This window comes from Vigna unguiculata, chromosome 1, assembly GCF_004118075.2.
Source record: "Vigna unguiculata cultivar IT97K-499-35 chromosome 1, ASM411807v1, whole genome shotgun sequence".
NCBI classification, from domain to species: Eukaryota; Viridiplantae; Streptophyta; class Magnoliopsida; order Fabales; family Fabaceae; genus Vigna; species Vigna unguiculata.
The window spans coordinates 31,556,674-31,574,193 of NC_040279.1; the positions used below are offsets into that span (position 1 = coordinate 31,556,674).

A 17,520-nucleotide genomic window follows, 5' to 3' on the forward strand; every position below is an offset into this window, starting at 1 on the left:
TTCTAAAACAATAGGTAGCACCATCATTATCATAAACTCAAAGGAAGAAGAAAAAGAAAGGCACTGTTTTCAATCACACATCATCGTTCTGCTTCACCCGAAAACCAGAAGAAGCAATCAAATTAGTCATCACTTGGAATGAACTCTACAACATCCCCTCTTATCTCTATTTGCAAGGGAGAGGACGCAAAAAAGAAGAAGAAAATAACAACTCAAAAGACTTCTTCAAAAAGGGTGGTAAAAAAAAAAAAGAGGAAAAAAGGACATTACTGATTACAATGAAATACTAACTAGTAACTTGTTACTACTAGAACTATTCCTAGTCTTGTAATAAAATCATGATGAATGGAAAATTTGGATTTGACTTTGTGCGTTTTTTCCGGTTATTATCCTCATCAAAATGCAGGACTTTGGAGCCACGGTGCATGCAAAGCACACTGGTGAAGTCAAGAAAAGCCATTGCTTTCAAACTCTAAATTTTCTATTCCATCCAGCACCATTTCTTGGTGGCGGCACTCCCTGCTACAGAAAGCTTTCTCTCCTCTGCACAACAATAAACCAGTTCAGTACCTTAAACTAAATAAGATCAATGAATGAATAAAAAGACCATAGAGTACATAATCAAAAGGCTCTCGAGTTTTGTTGTGTTGTGGTTGAGGAGTGACAGAAGATGGGTAAGATTAAAACTATTGGTGACGCAAATTGTAAAGGTTGGGATGGGAAAAGTGTGTGTACCTATAAATAAAGATGTCCTTGGTCTGGTCAAGATGTTTCTTGCAAGTGTGACAGAAGCTGAGGAAATTTGCGGAGGTAGCAGAATGAGAGTTTTGGTTTTGGGGGAGAGAATAATAGGTCTCCACCACAATGCAATTATTGAATATGTGTGTGGTTTTTGGGTTAGGTCCATGGGATATCACGCATGTATATTCCTCAGAAAGCTCCATCTCACTCCAAGACAGAGCCCTCACACTAGTTGAAACGCAATCATCCTTTGCAAAACTTTCTGACCCAGATGAGTTTTTTGAATCCTTGGGCTTGCTTCCAAAATCATCACCACATGTCTGAGACTCAAATGGGATTTTCACTCTAAGCAGAACGTTTCCTTTGTTGGTCTCAGAACTGTCATGAATTGGGTTATCGTCATCTTTGAAAGCACCAACAAGAGCAAGAGCAAGACCCTTTGAATCAGGCTTGTCCCAGGATGTTCTGCTTGGTGGGGAGGTTTTGTTTGGAGGAGTTGAGAATGGATTTGCAAAGGCAAAAGGGGATAATGCTCTGGCATCAAGAATTGAAGTTGGGCTCCTTAAGGCCTCGGTTCCTGAAGAGAGACACTTGTTGGTGAAATCTCTGAATTTTGGTGACCCAAATAGAGAGGGAATAGTTTTAGCATAGTTTTGAGTGGGGGATTGCTGAGAGCTATGATCAGCCATCAAACCTGGCTTGCTCACTGCTCTTGATCTGTTCCTCAGCAGCATAAGTGGAACGAAAATGATCCCACAAGGAAAATTTACTCCTGAACCAAGATCAACTCAAAATTAGAAAAAAGTAGCAATAACAAAATGTTACAAGGATGGTGAAATATTTATGATAAGTGAAACTCACCCAAAATGGTTATAGAGAGTGATGGCACTAGCAATAACAAACCACTCACACGGATGCAGATTGCTATTTCCTTTCAAAAAGGAAAACACCAGCAAAGGTCCTTTTCCTGGTTCTAGCACTGAACCCTGTCTGGCGTACTGGGAATGTTTCTGTACTTGGAACTCGTTATTTTTGAACTCACGAAAAACTGAAAACAGAATTGGCTCCTCTCGGTTATCTTTTTTTGTCAGTTTTGATATTGAATGAGAAAAAGCAGTGAAAGGCATGTGATCAGCAGCAGCTCTGCCATTTGATCTGTGGCGTTCTGAAACAGATCACGAAAAACAAACAGTTTTGGATTTGATGCTGTGTCTGAGAAAAGCATCATCCCAAAAATGAAGTCTTGAGCTTTGTTTGGTTTTCGTTACCAAGCACATGAACTTCCTGCCACTTCCTCCCCATCACTGATTCCTCACTCTTTTTGATTTTTCTATATTTCTTTTTCTGTTTAATGCTGCAAAGTCTGGGAGTTTAAATAAAGAGCTTTGGTTTTGGAGCAATAAAGAAGAGAAGAAAAAGAGAGAAGAGAGAGAGAGAGAGAGAAAGAGAGAGTCGTGTTTGGATTCACATGCCAGTTCAGAGATAAACGAAGGAGAAGCAAAGGAGTCGTGTGCATGAAAATCAAACGTTATTACTATATATGCTGAAATGCATCTTTGTCTTCATATGTATGTATTATCTCATTTTGTTTTCTAATTTGACTGAACAAAAACTTCTTTAAATTTATTTTTTTATATGCAGTTAATTTTTAATTTCATCTTCATCATTTAGTGTTATTTAAATATCAGCCTTTGAACTTATACTATAACAAAATACAGAAATTAATATATATTAGATTTCAGAATCAAAAGTAGAATGCTTTCATTTTTATGTTTGACTAACGTGTTTAATATTATTATTATATATATTTTACATTAAAAACATATAAATGTCTTGAAATCATTTTGTTTTATAAAAAACACTAAATTGTTATGAGGATGAATTTCAAATTAATTGAGCATTAGAAATTAAAATACAATATTTTCCACAAAAATGCATATTACTATATATTATTGTTTTATTAATGAAAGAGAATAAAACGGGCTTTAAGATATTTTTAATCATCAGATACACATGCAGAGCAAGTAATTAAATATTTTAACTTAAACAATGGTCTTCATTAAAATAAAAATTTAATTAAAAAGAATAATAAATTACAGAATTTTTTGCATACCAACTATTCTATCAACATTTACATTACATTTTCTTTTTCTCTTCCTCTTTACTCATTGTTTAACATTATGTTAGAATACGAACAATAGAAAAAGAATGAAAGAAATTAATTTAAGAAACTTGATTAAAATTTTTGGTGAAATTAAATTAAAAAATTAATGTATCTGTTATACAATTTTCACATATATTTTTATATTGTATTTATCTGTTTATCAGTCATTACTTTTCTTTTATTTCTTTTCGATCAAACAATTGTTGTATTAACTCATCTTCCCTGTTTTTCAAAATAATAATTTGGATAAAATACTCATTATACCATTAAATTATTTAATGGGTTATGATAATCTAAAAAAGAAGCACTAAATGGATTCAATTTAAATGTATATATACATACGTGATTTAAAAGATTTTGCTCTTAGATTATTATATTAGCTATTAGGTCATCTACTTTATAAGAATATTATACAAGGTATTAATTTATATTTTTTGTTGTTATTCTAATGTATGATGTCACTTTTAAAATTTACTTGAAACTTTTAAATGAATACAAATGTTTGAAAATATCTCTAGTTCTTAAGATGTTGCTTAACAAAAAGTAATCGTATCTTGTAAAATTCAACAACTTTATTTATACAAAGAACGATGTTTAACGAGAAGAATGAAAAAAATAATTACGTATAAAAACCATCTGTTAGAACAAAACTTCTATAAATTTAATATATATATTTATAATGAGTTGTTTAAAAAGTATGTGGCATAATATGTTTGCTAGTTGAAGTGATATAAGAATTTTAGTGTGTTGTTGTTTACAAAAACTGAATATATTCTTATAATACTGGCTCTGAAATTAATTTTTATATTACCTAATTGAATGATAAAAAAAATTATTTTTAATTTTTATGATTCAGTTTTAATATTATATATGAGCTACCATAGATGGTATTCGAAATTGAGTTTTAATTTAGTTTTGATTTTGTTTTAATGTGATTAATCTCCAACCATCCAACTGTGTGAATAAACAGTTTTATTTTTGTCCTTTTTGAAGATTTGAATGTTGTGTTGGGTGATGGAAGGTATTTTGTCCACACTCTCTTTTGCACAGTGCCTCATAACAGGGAAACAGACACACCAGCTAACCCTATCATTTTATTTTAGAATTTACTTTCATTAGTTCATAGATCTCTGTTATCTCTCTCTTAGTAAAACTTTTAAATATACAACAAATAATCTCGTAACTACGTAAAATAATCATCAAATATAATTAAAACATTGAGTACATCACTCTTTCTTTACAATTCTTACCAAACAATAAACTAAAAGGCAACAATTAATATAAGTTAAAAATAAAACACCACACGCAAATTAAAGTGAAAACTTAGGTCAACCAACCTTCTTTTATTTCTTCTTTAATATAATCATATTATTACAAAACGGTAAATGGGCATAGCCATAATTGGATGGTTAGTAAGGAAAAGATAAGCCATGGAGACTCAATTTGATTAGAGATCAAAAATATTTATAATATATAAAGAAGAATAAATCGTATTTTATAAATTAATTTTATAAAATTAAATTAGATTTAAATTTTATTTTTTTAAATATTATCAAAGTTAAGGATTATAAAAATATTTGTGTTTGTGAATATCTCTGAATATGATTCACGATGAATAGTTAACATCCACAAATATTTTATACTTGCAGGTAGTGAGTAACGGGTATTTTAATAACCGTTTATAAATAGGTATGGTGTGGATATCATAATACATGAACTCATAAGTATCCGTTTTTGACAAAAAATTAGAATTAAAATTTAATTTATATTTTATTAAGATAAATTTAATTAAATTTAAAATTAATTTAATTTATATTTAATTTATATTTTTTTGTAATTTTATTTAAATTTTTATTTTAAAACTTTATAAAATATTTTTTAAAAATATTTATAAATATCTACGTATATCCGTAAATTTAAAAAAATTCACATATATATTTTAAACAATTATTAGACAAGCAATGAGAAAAGAAAGATGAATTTGTTTATTGTAGGCGAAATTAATGAATAAACAATATCTGTATATCCGATCTGATCCGTTATCATTTATAACGAAGATATATAATAATATCAGTTGGAGTGAATATAAGACAAATTTATAAAATAGATGTAAATTTTATGTTACAAAGTTAAATTAAACTTAACCATTTACGTCTTAAATAAACGTTAAACCTGAGTTAATCATTTAAGTTATAATATTTTTCATTTATATTAAACAAATAAATAAATAAATGATGTAAGATATGAAACGGGACACAAGGCACAGAGACGTAGACTGCATAATGCATATTGCTTATCCTCGTGGATGGGACCCACTAACGAAACCTACCTGTCCCACGTAACGTACTTCTATTATCCGTTGGCTCAAATGGGCCCACCAAAGAGCCGTGTCCTTTTCGATCTTATCCAGGGCCCACTTTCTCCTTACTGGGCCGTGTATTTTCTACTTTATATAAGACAAAAACATATTTTCTGCCAAAAAACAGTAATTAATTTCGACTATTAAATCATTTTTCAATTTATAAACAATGAAATAATTTAAAAATCAGTCTTAATATTCTGTTGAGTTAGTTCTCGTAATTGATTACAAGGAATCTAGTAATTTAAAATATCAAGTTGGAAACATGGAAATGACATAGCGATCCAATTTTTCTAGTGGATTAGAATTTGGCCTAAATTAACAACTAATTTTGGTTCTAATACAAATTATTCCTGGTGGCTTGTTTTGAAGGAAAATATCAGCACCAGTCCACGTGGTTGTGTTTGGAACACATGATTTATCCGAAACCGTTAAGGCTTTCAGATCTGAATTTTGAAATCATCATTTTCACATAATCAAATTAATTTGTTTACCAGAGTTCCTAAGTCAATTTTATCTGCCAAAACACGAAGGAAAATGACTAATAATAATATTATTCTTTAAACATAAAAATTATATAATGATTGTAAATTTTTAAACGAAATATTGTAATTTATTTACCATAAATTGCATAAAGTGCTCGCCAACATTTGCACTTCTCTGTTTTCAGAAGCTCCACGTGGATAAAAGAAACGTGGCGAAAGAGGAGTGTGGAAATTGCAAACTGAAATATTTGGCATGTATTTAGAATTATTGGATAACATGGGGTGTTTGGTCACACAATGAATACGATTGTGGAAACCAAAGTTCGTAAAAAAATAAATTGAATTACCCCTTTTATTTCATTTTGAATGAAGGAGGAAATAATTTTTTTCCATTCAAAAAATGTTATCTGTTGCAGGTGGGTGAGAGAGATCGCAATATATACCTCTCATGGTGCTGTGTGTTGGTACAGTGAACAATAAGAATAGAAGAGTCATCCACAAATGTATTGACCAGAAACCTTTTTTAAGGATTGACCCATTTTTGTTTTTAATTATGTTTTTCATTCACAGTATTTAAAACATATCGTTTAAAAGATTCGAACTTGGTTTTACTTGAATCAGTGTCATGGAAGGGATGTGATGATGAAACAGGATTTTATTTCATTTAGTTATATAACAATCCTGATCAATTATAACCTCACAGTGTTAAAATTACTGTGTCTACATGACATCTATAATTAATAATCCAACAATTAAAATATGGATTAAGTTAATAAAATTAGTTTTGATTTTAATATAATTTGACTTGACTCGTTCTGAACTTGGCTCCATCAAACACTAGCTAACTCAGAAACTCTAAAATATCAAAATTAATCATTAGAATGATTAAGTTCACCTTTTTGAATTAAAGTTTCCGTAAACCTTTTTTCAATACGAAAGAAATTAACTCTTACTGTAAATTAATCAAATAGGTGAGAACTAAATTTTTAAATTTTACTAGAATACGAATAAGGAAAGAAAATATGAACCATGGACAAATTTTCTTTATGAAAGTTATGAAGTTAAATAATATTGGTTGATAGTAAAATTAATTATTGAAGTATGTTGGATAGAGTTGCTTACACACAACCATAATTGCTTAAAAAAGTTATGCATGAAGAAGTATATTAATAGAGTTATTCATTGGAGCTGATAATGGATTTTAATATAACTCTTATATGATTTTAAAGTAATATAACTCAAGCTTAATTGAATCCCACTAAATTAATTCATAAGATAAAGATTATTTTAATTTATGCTATAAATCAATCTTATACGTTGATGTGAAATTTCTAAAAACAATAATAACATATTCGAAATACTAATAACGTTATTAAGTAAAAGTAAATAGCATTGATTGTTTAGTATTAATGTGAAGTGAGTGTAGAATAGCAAAGTTTATATGACATTATAAGGATTCAGAAAATGAAGTTGTTTAAAGTGAAAGTGTTATAAATGGGGTGAAAATAGTAAGTTGGGTTGAATTATGAGGTTTTGGGTAGCTAGAAGACAAGAAGAGTTGAGACATAGTGATGGCGGAATAAGGTAAAGGAGTTAGGTAGAGTGTCACCACCCTACGTTGATGTTAATTATAATGCAGCCAAATATGGAGAAGGGGTCCCAAAAGCAACGTCAAAACTTCGAAATGGAACTCCCATATACTCACTCTGCAAATCACCACAGTCAAAACCCTAATATTTCACCTTCCTTCTTATCACACCATGGATGGATCTTAACATGTTATACTACGTTCATGCGATTCTTCTATACACTGTTAAAACATTAGCATATATATATATATATATATATATATATATATATATATATATATATATGCATGGTTGATCATCACGAAATTTACGTGACTGAGTTTTTTTGGATAAGGATGAAGTTATTGCCATAACATAACCTACGATAATTACTTCAATCTTTGGTGTGCGGCTATTTTCTAGATAAATCTTAAAGAAACACAGGACCACGTTGTCAGAACCATATAGCATTAGACACATTAGGGATGATGAGGATGATGTTATCCCAAAGAACACAACACGTATTATTATTATTATTAATTTCATTTTCTTTTTTTTTAAAATGTGATGTACGTTGTCCTGTATACTAAAATCAGATTATCTAAATTCGTTATTGAGATCGAGATTCTCTCATTCTTAAACTTGGTCATGTTAATTAATACTTCAAATAGCTTCATATAATATACTCTTGAAATGCATAAATGTTGTCACTCTCTGAGATTTCGTATTTCATGTTGTCTATTGAACACGATTTTATTAATCATTCATTTAAAATGTTACAGTGAATATTTGTGTTTAAAAAATATATTTTCTCCGCTGTATAGATATACGTATACATTATACAAATGTATACGGCAGTTATATTTCGTAAAACTGAGGAGGAATCGTATCCGTACACGCATCATTACATGTCATGCTACTCTTTCTCTGCTTCAATTCCTTTGTTTCTCACTTTCCTTTGGTACAAAAGATTAGAAAGCCACGTCAGCATCTACCAAACAATTTTTCATTATATCTCAAACTAGTTAATAATACAAGAAATGCATGGTGCACTTAATCCATGGCCTTTGGTGGTTGGTAATGATTGAGACTCAATCAATTAAACATTTTTGTTAATTTATTTTTACCCAATTATAATTTTAGTCTCTTTTTAATTTTTTAATTTTTTTCTATAATTTTAAGTTTTTACTTGTTTTATACTTATTTTATAAAAGGTTAAAATATATTTTTTTCCTAATTTTCGTCAAGTTTTATCAAAATAAGTTTTAATTGTGTTTGTGTTCAAATAGGTCCAAATTTTCGTCAATTTCATTCAATTTGATCATTTCTTGTTAATACCGTTTAAATCATTAATGATCCTACACAGTGAATGTCATGTGTCACTTCGTGAGTTTTTTTTTTTAAATGTACATGTGTCAACCCAGCATGTCACGTGTCAAAGTCAATATTTTATATTCAATTTGGTTCCTATATTTGTTATTTTTATTCAATTTAGTCCCAGTTTTATTTAAAATTGACCAATTTTGTCCCTCTTAAGGTGAGACCAAATTTAATTTTTATATAAGTTATAATGATGTGAATTTTAATATATTATATAAAAACATTTAATAAAAAATGTGAATTTAATATAAAAATTAAATTTGGTTTCAATTCAGAGAATGACAAAATTGGTTCATGTTAACAAAAGTTGGGACTAAATTGAACAAAATTAACAAATATATGAACCAAATTAAATATAAAAACATTGACTTTAACAGGTGACACGCTGCTGGGTTGACAGGTGGACATTTAAAAAATTAAAAAAAATTTAAAAAAAATTTAAAAAATTAGAGAAAACTACGAAGTGATACGGAAAAGTCACTGGTGATTGTTAATGATTTAAATGATGTTAGCAAAAAATGATCAAATTAAAAAAAATTGATGAAAATTAAAATCTATTTGAACACAACAACAAAATTAAGATTAATTTGATAAAAATTAGAATCGAATTATTTTAAATATAAAGTTGCTTGTGTGTAAAACTATAGTTTATTTTTTTTGTTTTGGTGAAACTATTAGTTTGTCTGATATTGATTGGAATAACAGCGCCAAGTTGGTATCATTATGAGTTAAGAGGATCAAATGAGTGGAGTTGCTGGGTTGAGCCAATGGTTATTGAACTCATCAATTCAATCATTTCGGTTGTTATTAATTTTTTCACCTCAATCGATGCTGACGTGTTGATGTATCGTTGATATGATGAGATGGGTCCAAGACGCGTCATCGATTGAATGGAACAATCTTGTTTACAAAGCCAAAAACTCTTTTGACTAGAGGAATCGACTCATTTTTCCCCAAAAATAACAAAAGAAAGATATTAATGGGAATGAAAATGTGATCCTGACGAGTCCTACGCAAGTTTTGGTGAAGAAACTGTGATAAGGACAAGACACTATTCTGGACAAGGTTAAAAAGAAGACCTGTGTTGTTCAAGGATTTCTATAATTGGGTTTCTAAGTTATCTTCGGCATTTCTTTAGAATGTTAGGTCATTATACACTCAATACAAAATAGTACAAAATAATGTATGTACACAAAAATCTAATCTGTCTCGAATATAAAAATAATTAAAATTAGACCAGGGAAATTAAAATCAATTACCCAATTTCATTTCAATTAATTGTTAGAACATGTCACGTGTCTTGAAAAATGTTTTTTTTTTAATTTTAAAAATGATTATTGCAACTTAGGACTTTCAAAATTTTGAAGTTGGTATTATTGCAATATATTCCAAAATTTATGGAACTAATTAAATTGTCCTGAGTATTTTTGTAGACAAGCAAACCATGATAATTAAATTATTACATGAATGTCCTAATCGGTTACAAAATAATGAAAACTTGTATATTTAATATAGTTTTATTTTAATGTAGTATACTGTTCGTAGATGAAACTCAGACGAAATAAAAAAATTATTCAATCAATTATAAAAATAAAAAAAAGATATATCGATGGTCCATTACAATAAACATAATAATCGGTTTCAGGTTTCAGAGTTGGTTTAGACCTTTAATATGTATATTTTCTTACACGGTATGAATTACTCGTATCTGTAATCAGTTTAAGATATATGAAAAAGCAACATATTGTTTTTGAGGAATTCAACACCGTTCCACAATTCTAAGAAAAACTAGCGAGATCTTTGTTCTAGGTTTGACACAACAAATGTACATTCTCTTTGTATTTTCAAGGATTGAAGCAAATGGTGAAAAATCTAAGAAATAATATTGAGTAAAGGCTATATTATTTATTCATCTTCTCGTAATCGTAAACCGATTTCGAGATTATAACAATTTTTTTTCAACATCAAATGAATCCTTAACACAGACAAATTTATATTTTTTTTTTCAGTTATTCAAATTCCTATTCGCCACCCTTCGTATGCATTAGTGATTATTCTGTCTAACAACTAATAAAAGGGAAGAAAACATTTAAAAGATAAGTTTTTTTATCAAAAATGTGTTTGTTAACATTGTTGAATTATTTTATTAATTCGTTTTCTCTAATAAGGAAACTTTATATTCAAACCAAATTTTAAATAACTCATCAATGTATTTTTGAAATTTTAATTAAATATATAAATTTAGATTAATTTCTTAAAATATGATATTTAAATTCGTATCCTATTTTTTCAACTCACCACTAATTGAGAGTCGAAGTGATATACCAACGCATCAGCTCAGAAATAAAGTTCAACGAAACACGCTCTCGCACACATGATTGCGAGGAACGAAACTTGCCTCGTGTTATCGTACTCTGTAGAAGAGCTGAGAATTCATGGACTCGTGCTATAGATAATGTAACAGAGATGAACAAAAAGATACAATATGTTAAGAACAATGTTAAAATAACTGAACAAAATTAATGGCAATCTGGTTTTAATATATCAGATGCACAGTTTATCAAAATAAATAGAATGGATAGTCAGGAATCTTCTATGGAAAATGGTGATCAAGGAGACCGTGCTAAACTGCTTCATATATAAATAAAAACAAAATGAAAAAGAAAAGTGCTAACCCTTTAGTTTTCTATCATTTCTGCATTTCTTCCTAGATTCTCTATTCTCTGAAGGGTATTGTTTTTTTATCAACAGGTGACCCATTGCTGTTTTGACAGCTTCAGCTGCTGCTAAAAAAGCATTGTCATCAACGGATGCAGTTCCTTGCAACGTTTCTAGCAGTTTTTCTCCCCCAGGTATGCTATCATCTCCCACAATAACTGGTTCTTGCTCAACATCTATACCAGAAATTACTCTTACACGAGCCAACGCGGGATAATTGCAACCAGGTAAAGTAGAGACACCAGTAACCATCCACAATGTCCCTGTAGAAGGGCTCGCCAAGCAGGTGGGAACAAAGGCCTCTCCACCAATTGAAACTACCTGGAGTTCCCATCATCATAAATGAACAATAGTTAACACATGAGAACAAATCTAACTTCACATGTTAAAAATAGAAACAAACCCTGACTAAATATTACCAGAATGAGACAAGTGAATAATGGTCATTTCAAGCATGTGTAAGAGCAATACCTTGGAAACAGAAAGAGTTTTTGCAGAAACATTGCAACTCAACAATATTATTCCTTGCAAACTACAGAGTTATCAAATCAAACTTGTCAGAAAACCAAAACAAAATTCTCCCAGTGAGAAATATGCGAGAATGCTATAGTGATAAACTTGCCTCTGAATGGCCACCGCAACAAGCAAACCGTCAAGGACAGTGCATAAATCAGTAACAGCATGGTCATGATCCTCTGCTTTGCCGTCAGACTCTAAAAGTCCTGCCTTTGGAAACAGAGGATGCAGAATAAGAAAGTAAAAACCAAGTTGAACAGCAAAAAATAAGTCAAATCCACAACCTTATATAAATAAAATTTATTTCATATATGTGAAGAATTGGCAAGTCCAGTAATAATTTTCGAAATGCTTCCACAATGAAAATATATATATATACACACAACTTTGAGCCACCAAGAATTGAAGAAATACCTTAGTTGCAACCTCACAAGTATCTAGAAGTGCTCCAGACTCGACATTCCACAATCGAACCTGAAAAAATCAATTCACAGTTTGATAATGTTTTCATCTAAAAGAAAATAGAAAGTAGGCCTGAATCCTGAAGGGTTGAATGAATTACTAACTGTGGCATCCCCACTGCCAGAGAGAAGAAGGCCTTGAGGGCATTCCTGAGCCTGAACGAACGCAAGGCAGGAAACAAACCTGAATAGAGATGCATATTCATTTATTCTAAAACCAGGAAGAAAACTTTACTTAGAAAAAAACAAGACAGCTTCATTCATTTGTCTAGGAGGAAAGTAAGCGTACGAGAAACAATCACTCTGAAAATATCTCTAATAAGACGATCTCAATATCTTAGGACATCTCCAATGCTAGAATGCATTGCAGGTTTTTAACGCACTTTTTGTGAACTCAGCTCATTAGTACCTCATAATTAAAGAACTTTCAGTGATTTTCTCTTGTGCTAAAATCTAATGAGTTCCTAACCTATTTTAATGGATCCCATTATGCATTCTGTTTTTAAAATTTAATTCTTTTTCCCTCCATTGTTGTTTTTCTGCTAATAACAAGTTCTTATGGCCAACTCATTTTTCTCTAATAAAATAATGAAATAAGAATTGAGTTTTTACTCTAAAACGCACAGTAAAAACTAGCATTTGAAATGCCCTTAGTATTGTTTAACACTAGAATAAATTACGCAACCATACGCAGTATCCACAGTCATGGAAATTTGATAATGGCAGTCATTGAACGTCATCAAATTCAACAATAATAGAAGCAACTCTTACTCTGTATGACCAAGACAGAAACTTTGTATCTGGTGAGCTCCATTTAAGGGATTCTTCGGAAAACAAGTAACCTGCGATATGGATATAATTATTAGTGAAAAGAAAAAGGCAACAGCTGACACGAACTTTGAAATAATGCTCACACGAATTTTGAAATCACGATCAGCACTTAAAATGAAGCGACCATCCGGGGAAAACTCCTACATAAGACAATGGCATAGGAACAATTAGAAGAAAGTTAAGTAAATTAATTCGAAAAGCAAAATGAAGAAAAAACACGTGACGTGACAGACCAAGCTAGTGATGATACTGCAATAGTGAGAAAGAAGAGGTGCCGGTTTCTTATCGTGTAACGGAGGATCGAGATCCACAATCCAAACAAGGCCGAATTTGTCGGCGAAGCAAACGTAGGTTCCGTCGTCGCTAATTGCAACAGCGGATACTCTCTTCTCGGAGGACCTAATGTCATAAGCAAAAAAGGAAAAAAATCAATGATTGAATTGAAAGAGTGCACGTGAACCAACACAAAGCAAGAGCGAGAGAGAGGTTGAAATTACACGCTGGTGATGCAACGCCATGACTGTGTTGACCAGACCTTGACAGTTTTATCGTCACCGGCGGACACAAATAGTTTTCCTTTGGCGCCGAAGCGAATGGCTCTGATGTTGTCGGTGTGGAAGGGGGAGGCGCCGGAGTCATCCGTTAATGAAACTGCGGAACCGGCACTGCGGGTTTATCAGTATAACAAGTGAGTTGAAGTGAAATGAGATAAATGAAGTTTTGCTTACAGGAGGTCGAAGACGCGAAGGTGATGACCAACGGCGACGGCGACGGAGCATTGGTCGGGGTGAACGGCGATAAGTGCCGGAGCGACTTCGATGTCCTTTTTGGGTTCCGAATCCATGCTGCCACTGAGAAACTAACCTCCGTCTTAGGGTTTGGCGCTTCTCCGTTCCAAATATTGGGCTTTCTAGTTTCTCTGTAACCCACTAACAAAAAATAAAACCTCCACGTTTAAATATGCTTTTTATTTTTTAAATTTAAAATAAGTTTTTTCCCCTAAAATTTATTTATTTTTTTATAATTTGGAAAAAAATAGTCATTCACTTCTATATATTAACAATTTTGTTTGCATGTCATTAGTAGTTTATTTGACTTTACTATTTACATCAAATATTATTTTGTTTTTTTGTTAAATATGTTTTTTTTCCATTAATTCATAATGAATATTGAAATTATTATCTTTTTTAATTTTTAACCAATTTAGTCTCCATCTTTCATAATTTGATGGATCTAATATTTTAACAAAATTTTGTTGAGTTTAGTTGATGTTTTAAAAGTGTTTCTAACTAATATTGAAATAAAAATGCGTTAAATGGTATAAATAATTCAAATACTATCATAAAATACGTTTGAAACGTCAAATAAAATTTAAAAAATTTGGTTAAAATATAACTAAATACATACATTTTTAAGGTTGAATGATTAAATTAATCTAAAGTTTTGATGGAGAAATATTTCTAATTTTTATTAAAAGTTAAATGATGAAAAACAAATTTAACATTCTTTTTTATACAAGTATTTACTCTTTATGATAATTTGGTAGAAGTCGTTCAAACGTAAAATTTAAACTTAATTTATTATTTAAGCGATAAAATTAAAATTATATGTTGTATTTACAAATTAACTACAGATTTAAAAAATTAAAAATATATTTAAATCAATCTTTTTTTTCATACTTTGAAACTTTGAGTTTAATGGCAAACTGTGAAAACAGATATCTTTACATCATTAGACAATCCAAAATTATGAATATTAGTACTGTTTTTAAAGTATTTATTACAAAGATAAATAAAATTGTTATTTATGATTAGAGAATAATGTGAGTTACATGTTTCTCTAATATTTTTTTCCCCGCAAAAGTTGAAAATTAACTAGGACTCGTTTTTTTCATATATTAACTTGTTGATATTACATAACCAAAATATGCTCATTCAAATAATTGTGCAATATATAAAAATATTGAACTTCAATCTTATTCACTTCTATGATTATCTATATGCTTATTTAATCATTCAACATTATTGAAGTTTCAAAGACAATTTCAAATCAATTTCTTAACGTTGGAGTTTATAAAATACTATTGTAACAAATGTAAGGCCCCATTTTTATATTCTGCCCTAAAGTTGATGGGCTGCCTTTGTGAGTGGGCCTAAGGCCGGCCCAACGTATAAGTCCCTAAGTCTGCCCTAATTCCACACTCACTCTCACTATTGCAGAAACTCCGCAGCCGTCACCTTCTCCTTCCGCTCTAGAGCTCTGCTAGGGTTCCTCCCTAAGTCTCTCGAGCTAGCCCCGAATCAGCTTCTACCCCACGTAAGTAACCCCTCTAGACCATCAGAGTCCTATTTTACTTTCCCCCTTGTATTTTCCGCAGTTAGGGTTGGGTACTAATCTGCCTTGGTTTCGTGTGCCTTCTATTTTCAGCTCCTGTGCGTTCTAGAGCTGCTGTGCTCCTTGGTCCCGCGTCGAACGCCCTGTACGAACCCATTTTCCAGGTACGGGAAGTTAGGGTTCTAGTTTCGAGTCTTTCTTGGCACTGCTTATGAGTTATTTGTTGATTGTACGGTTGGATCTGTCGTTTGGATGTGTGAGAGTGCTTTGCATGAGTGGTTTGGATGAAGAACATGGTTGTACAGTGAAGAATAGTGGCGAGACCTGTTAATCTCGCCCAAGCGAGTCCATCTCGCCTAGGCGAGATGAAACAGGGAGCTCGCCTAAGTTTTTTGCGCGAAACGTCGCCCAGGCGGCTCGCTCAACTTTTGAGCGAGCAGGCAACTCGCCCAAGCGAGATCCCGTGTTGCCCATGCCCTTGTTTTTGGCGCTCTCGCCTAGGCGAGGGGGAGGCTCGCCTGAGCGAGCATGTCTCGCCTGAGCGAGACCCCTCAGCTTGAGCGAGATGCTGGGCGAGACCGTGCTGTGTTTTGGTTGTTTAATGTTTCCCGAATGAACCATGTTGGCTGAGTATGATTGTGTGATGATGGACATGTATATAATGGAGTATGAAATATATATTTGGCATGATTCATGAATTGAGGATGAAGGGATTGGTATGAGACTTGGCATGAGAAATAAATGAATGGGTGGTTTGAAATTAAAGGAACATGGTGTTGTCATGAGATGAGACCCTAGACTCATGGGACGGTGATGATCAGAGGTATGGATTCAAAATGTGAGGCTATGAGGAATTAATCTCAGGGGGTCGGTATGGAAATGTAAATATGGTGTTAATATTCTCTTATTGCTGAATTATGACTGTTAGTCCGTGTCAGCGTGTAAATTCCTTGGAGTCTCTAGGTGAGACCTCTGGGGTCGCGCTTCAGTGGTCGGGACGTAATTCCATGGCCCCTGTTAGTGGGTGCCCATGGTGGTGCCCCATCTGTATAACTAGGTAAGGATTCAAGGTAAGGACTGCATCCTGACGCTCTAAGGGGCCAGTTAGTCTCACTTAGAGCAGACTGACTCCTGTGGTGAGAGTAGCAGGAGGCCTGAAATTCATTAAGGGCTAACCTTGTGGTGAGGGAGATTTGATTTCATCGTAACACTTGTAACACACAGCTCGGAGATGAGCAGCTCAGAGTTGAGCAGGGATATTCACCACAAGTGCAAGCGTCCGCTGAATCCGACCAAGTTATACGTATCCGGATGAGTCGAGTCGAGTCGTAGTGTATTGAATGAAGAGTCATAACATGTTTGGTTGCTATGTGGATATGAGATGGGGAAAATATATTTGACTGCATGATGAATATGTTGTTGGCTCTAGCTTACCCGTTTGTTGCATGGTTGTGATGTATGTGGCTGTTCTCTCTTGCGATGATCATCAACTTGGTTGATGGGAGCAGATGGGCGAGGTTCTCATGGGCAACAAGGGAATGGCGACTCCGCTACTTAGCCATCTGGGCTGGATCTCACACTTCTTTCTTTCGTGTTTTCTTTAGGGCTATGACCCCTGTATTCGTGGTTTTTGGATTGTAACTCTTAGTCAAACTTTTATCCTGCTTTGTTGGCATCGTGGTGTGCCTGGTTTTGTAGGGGTGATGTTGGGAATCCCATCACTGCGCGTTTTTACTATCTTATGTGTGATGTTTCCTTTAATTTTACGTATATAAATTAAATGGGGCGTTACAACAAATGATTCCTAAAATATTTAAAACAAAATATTTGAGTTAAGTTCAAAACCAATTCAACTAAAATTTTAAATTTATCAATATTCAAAGTTACTACACGGTTTGATTTAGCCCATATTTAGAATTTGTTTTCCAACTTTAATCTAAACAAAAATCAGAGAGTGACTCAT

General features: G+C 32.2%; 2 protein-coding genes and 1 long non-coding RNA gene across 3 annotated transcripts; 1 reads left to right on the top strand and 2 right to left on the bottom strand.

Annotated features, from left to right (window-relative positions):
- LOC114192255 (protein MARD1) lies at positions 1-2,259 on the bottom strand. Its single transcript, XM_028081919.1, has 3 exons — positions 1,603-2,259; positions 736-1,513; positions 1-543 (listed from the first exon to the last, which is right to left on the bottom strand). The coding sequence occupies exons 2-3, from the start codon at positions 1,473-1,475 to the stop codon at positions 447-449; spliced, it is 837 nt and encodes a 278-aa protein (XP_027937720.1). The 5' UTR covers positions 1,476-1,513; positions 1,603-2,259; the 3' UTR covers positions 1-446.
- Positions 2,260-11,144: 8,885 nt separating this feature from the next.
- Positions 11,145-14,145, bottom strand: LOC114173491 (tRNA (guanine-N(7)-)-methyltransferase non-catalytic subunit wdr4). The gene is made up of 10 exons (XM_028057939.1): positions 13,952-14,145; positions 13,721-13,888; positions 13,457-13,622; positions 13,307-13,363; positions 13,164-13,234; positions 12,498-12,576; positions 12,346-12,405; positions 12,038-12,141; positions 11,887-11,947; positions 11,145-11,736 (listed from the first exon to the last, which is right to left on the bottom strand). The coding sequence occupies exons 1-10, from the start codon at positions 14,065-14,067 to the stop codon at positions 11,368-11,370; spliced, it is 1,251 nt and encodes a 416-aa protein (XP_027913740.1). The 5' UTR covers positions 14,068-14,145; the 3' UTR covers positions 11,145-11,367.
- A 1,246-nt stretch (positions 14,146-15,391) lies between these two features.
- On the top strand, positions 15,392-17,277 carry LOC114173469. The gene is made up of 3 exons (XR_003602509.1): positions 15,392-15,539; positions 15,651-15,721; positions 17,066-17,277. It is a non-coding gene; the product is annotated as an uncharacterized LOC114173469 (long non-coding RNA).
- Positions 17,278-17,520: the final 243 nt, after the last annotated feature.

Excerpts from the sequence above, each read along its gene's own strand:
- LOC114192255 (XM_028081919.1), bottom strand. The coding sequence starts at position 1,475 with ATGCTGCTGAGGAACAGATCAAGAGCAGTGAGCAAGCCAGGTTTGATG. Across the intron at positions 544-735 it reads AAGGACATCTTTATTTATAG|AGGAGAGAAAGCTTTCTGTA; the intron begins GTACACACACTT and ends ATTGTTGTGCAG.
- LOC114173491 (XM_028057939.1), bottom strand. The coding sequence starts at position 14,067 with ATGGATTCGGAACCCAAAAAGGACATCGAAGTCGCTCCGGCACTTATC. Across the intron at positions 12,406-12,497 it reads CTGGCAGTGGGGATGCCACA|GTTCGATTGTGGAATGTCGA; the intron begins GTTAGTAATTCA and ends TGATTTTTTCAG. Across the intron at positions 11,948-12,037 it reads GTTGCGGTGGCCATTCAGAG|TTTGCAAGGAATAATATTGT; the intron begins GCAAGTTTATCA and ends ATAACTCTGTAG.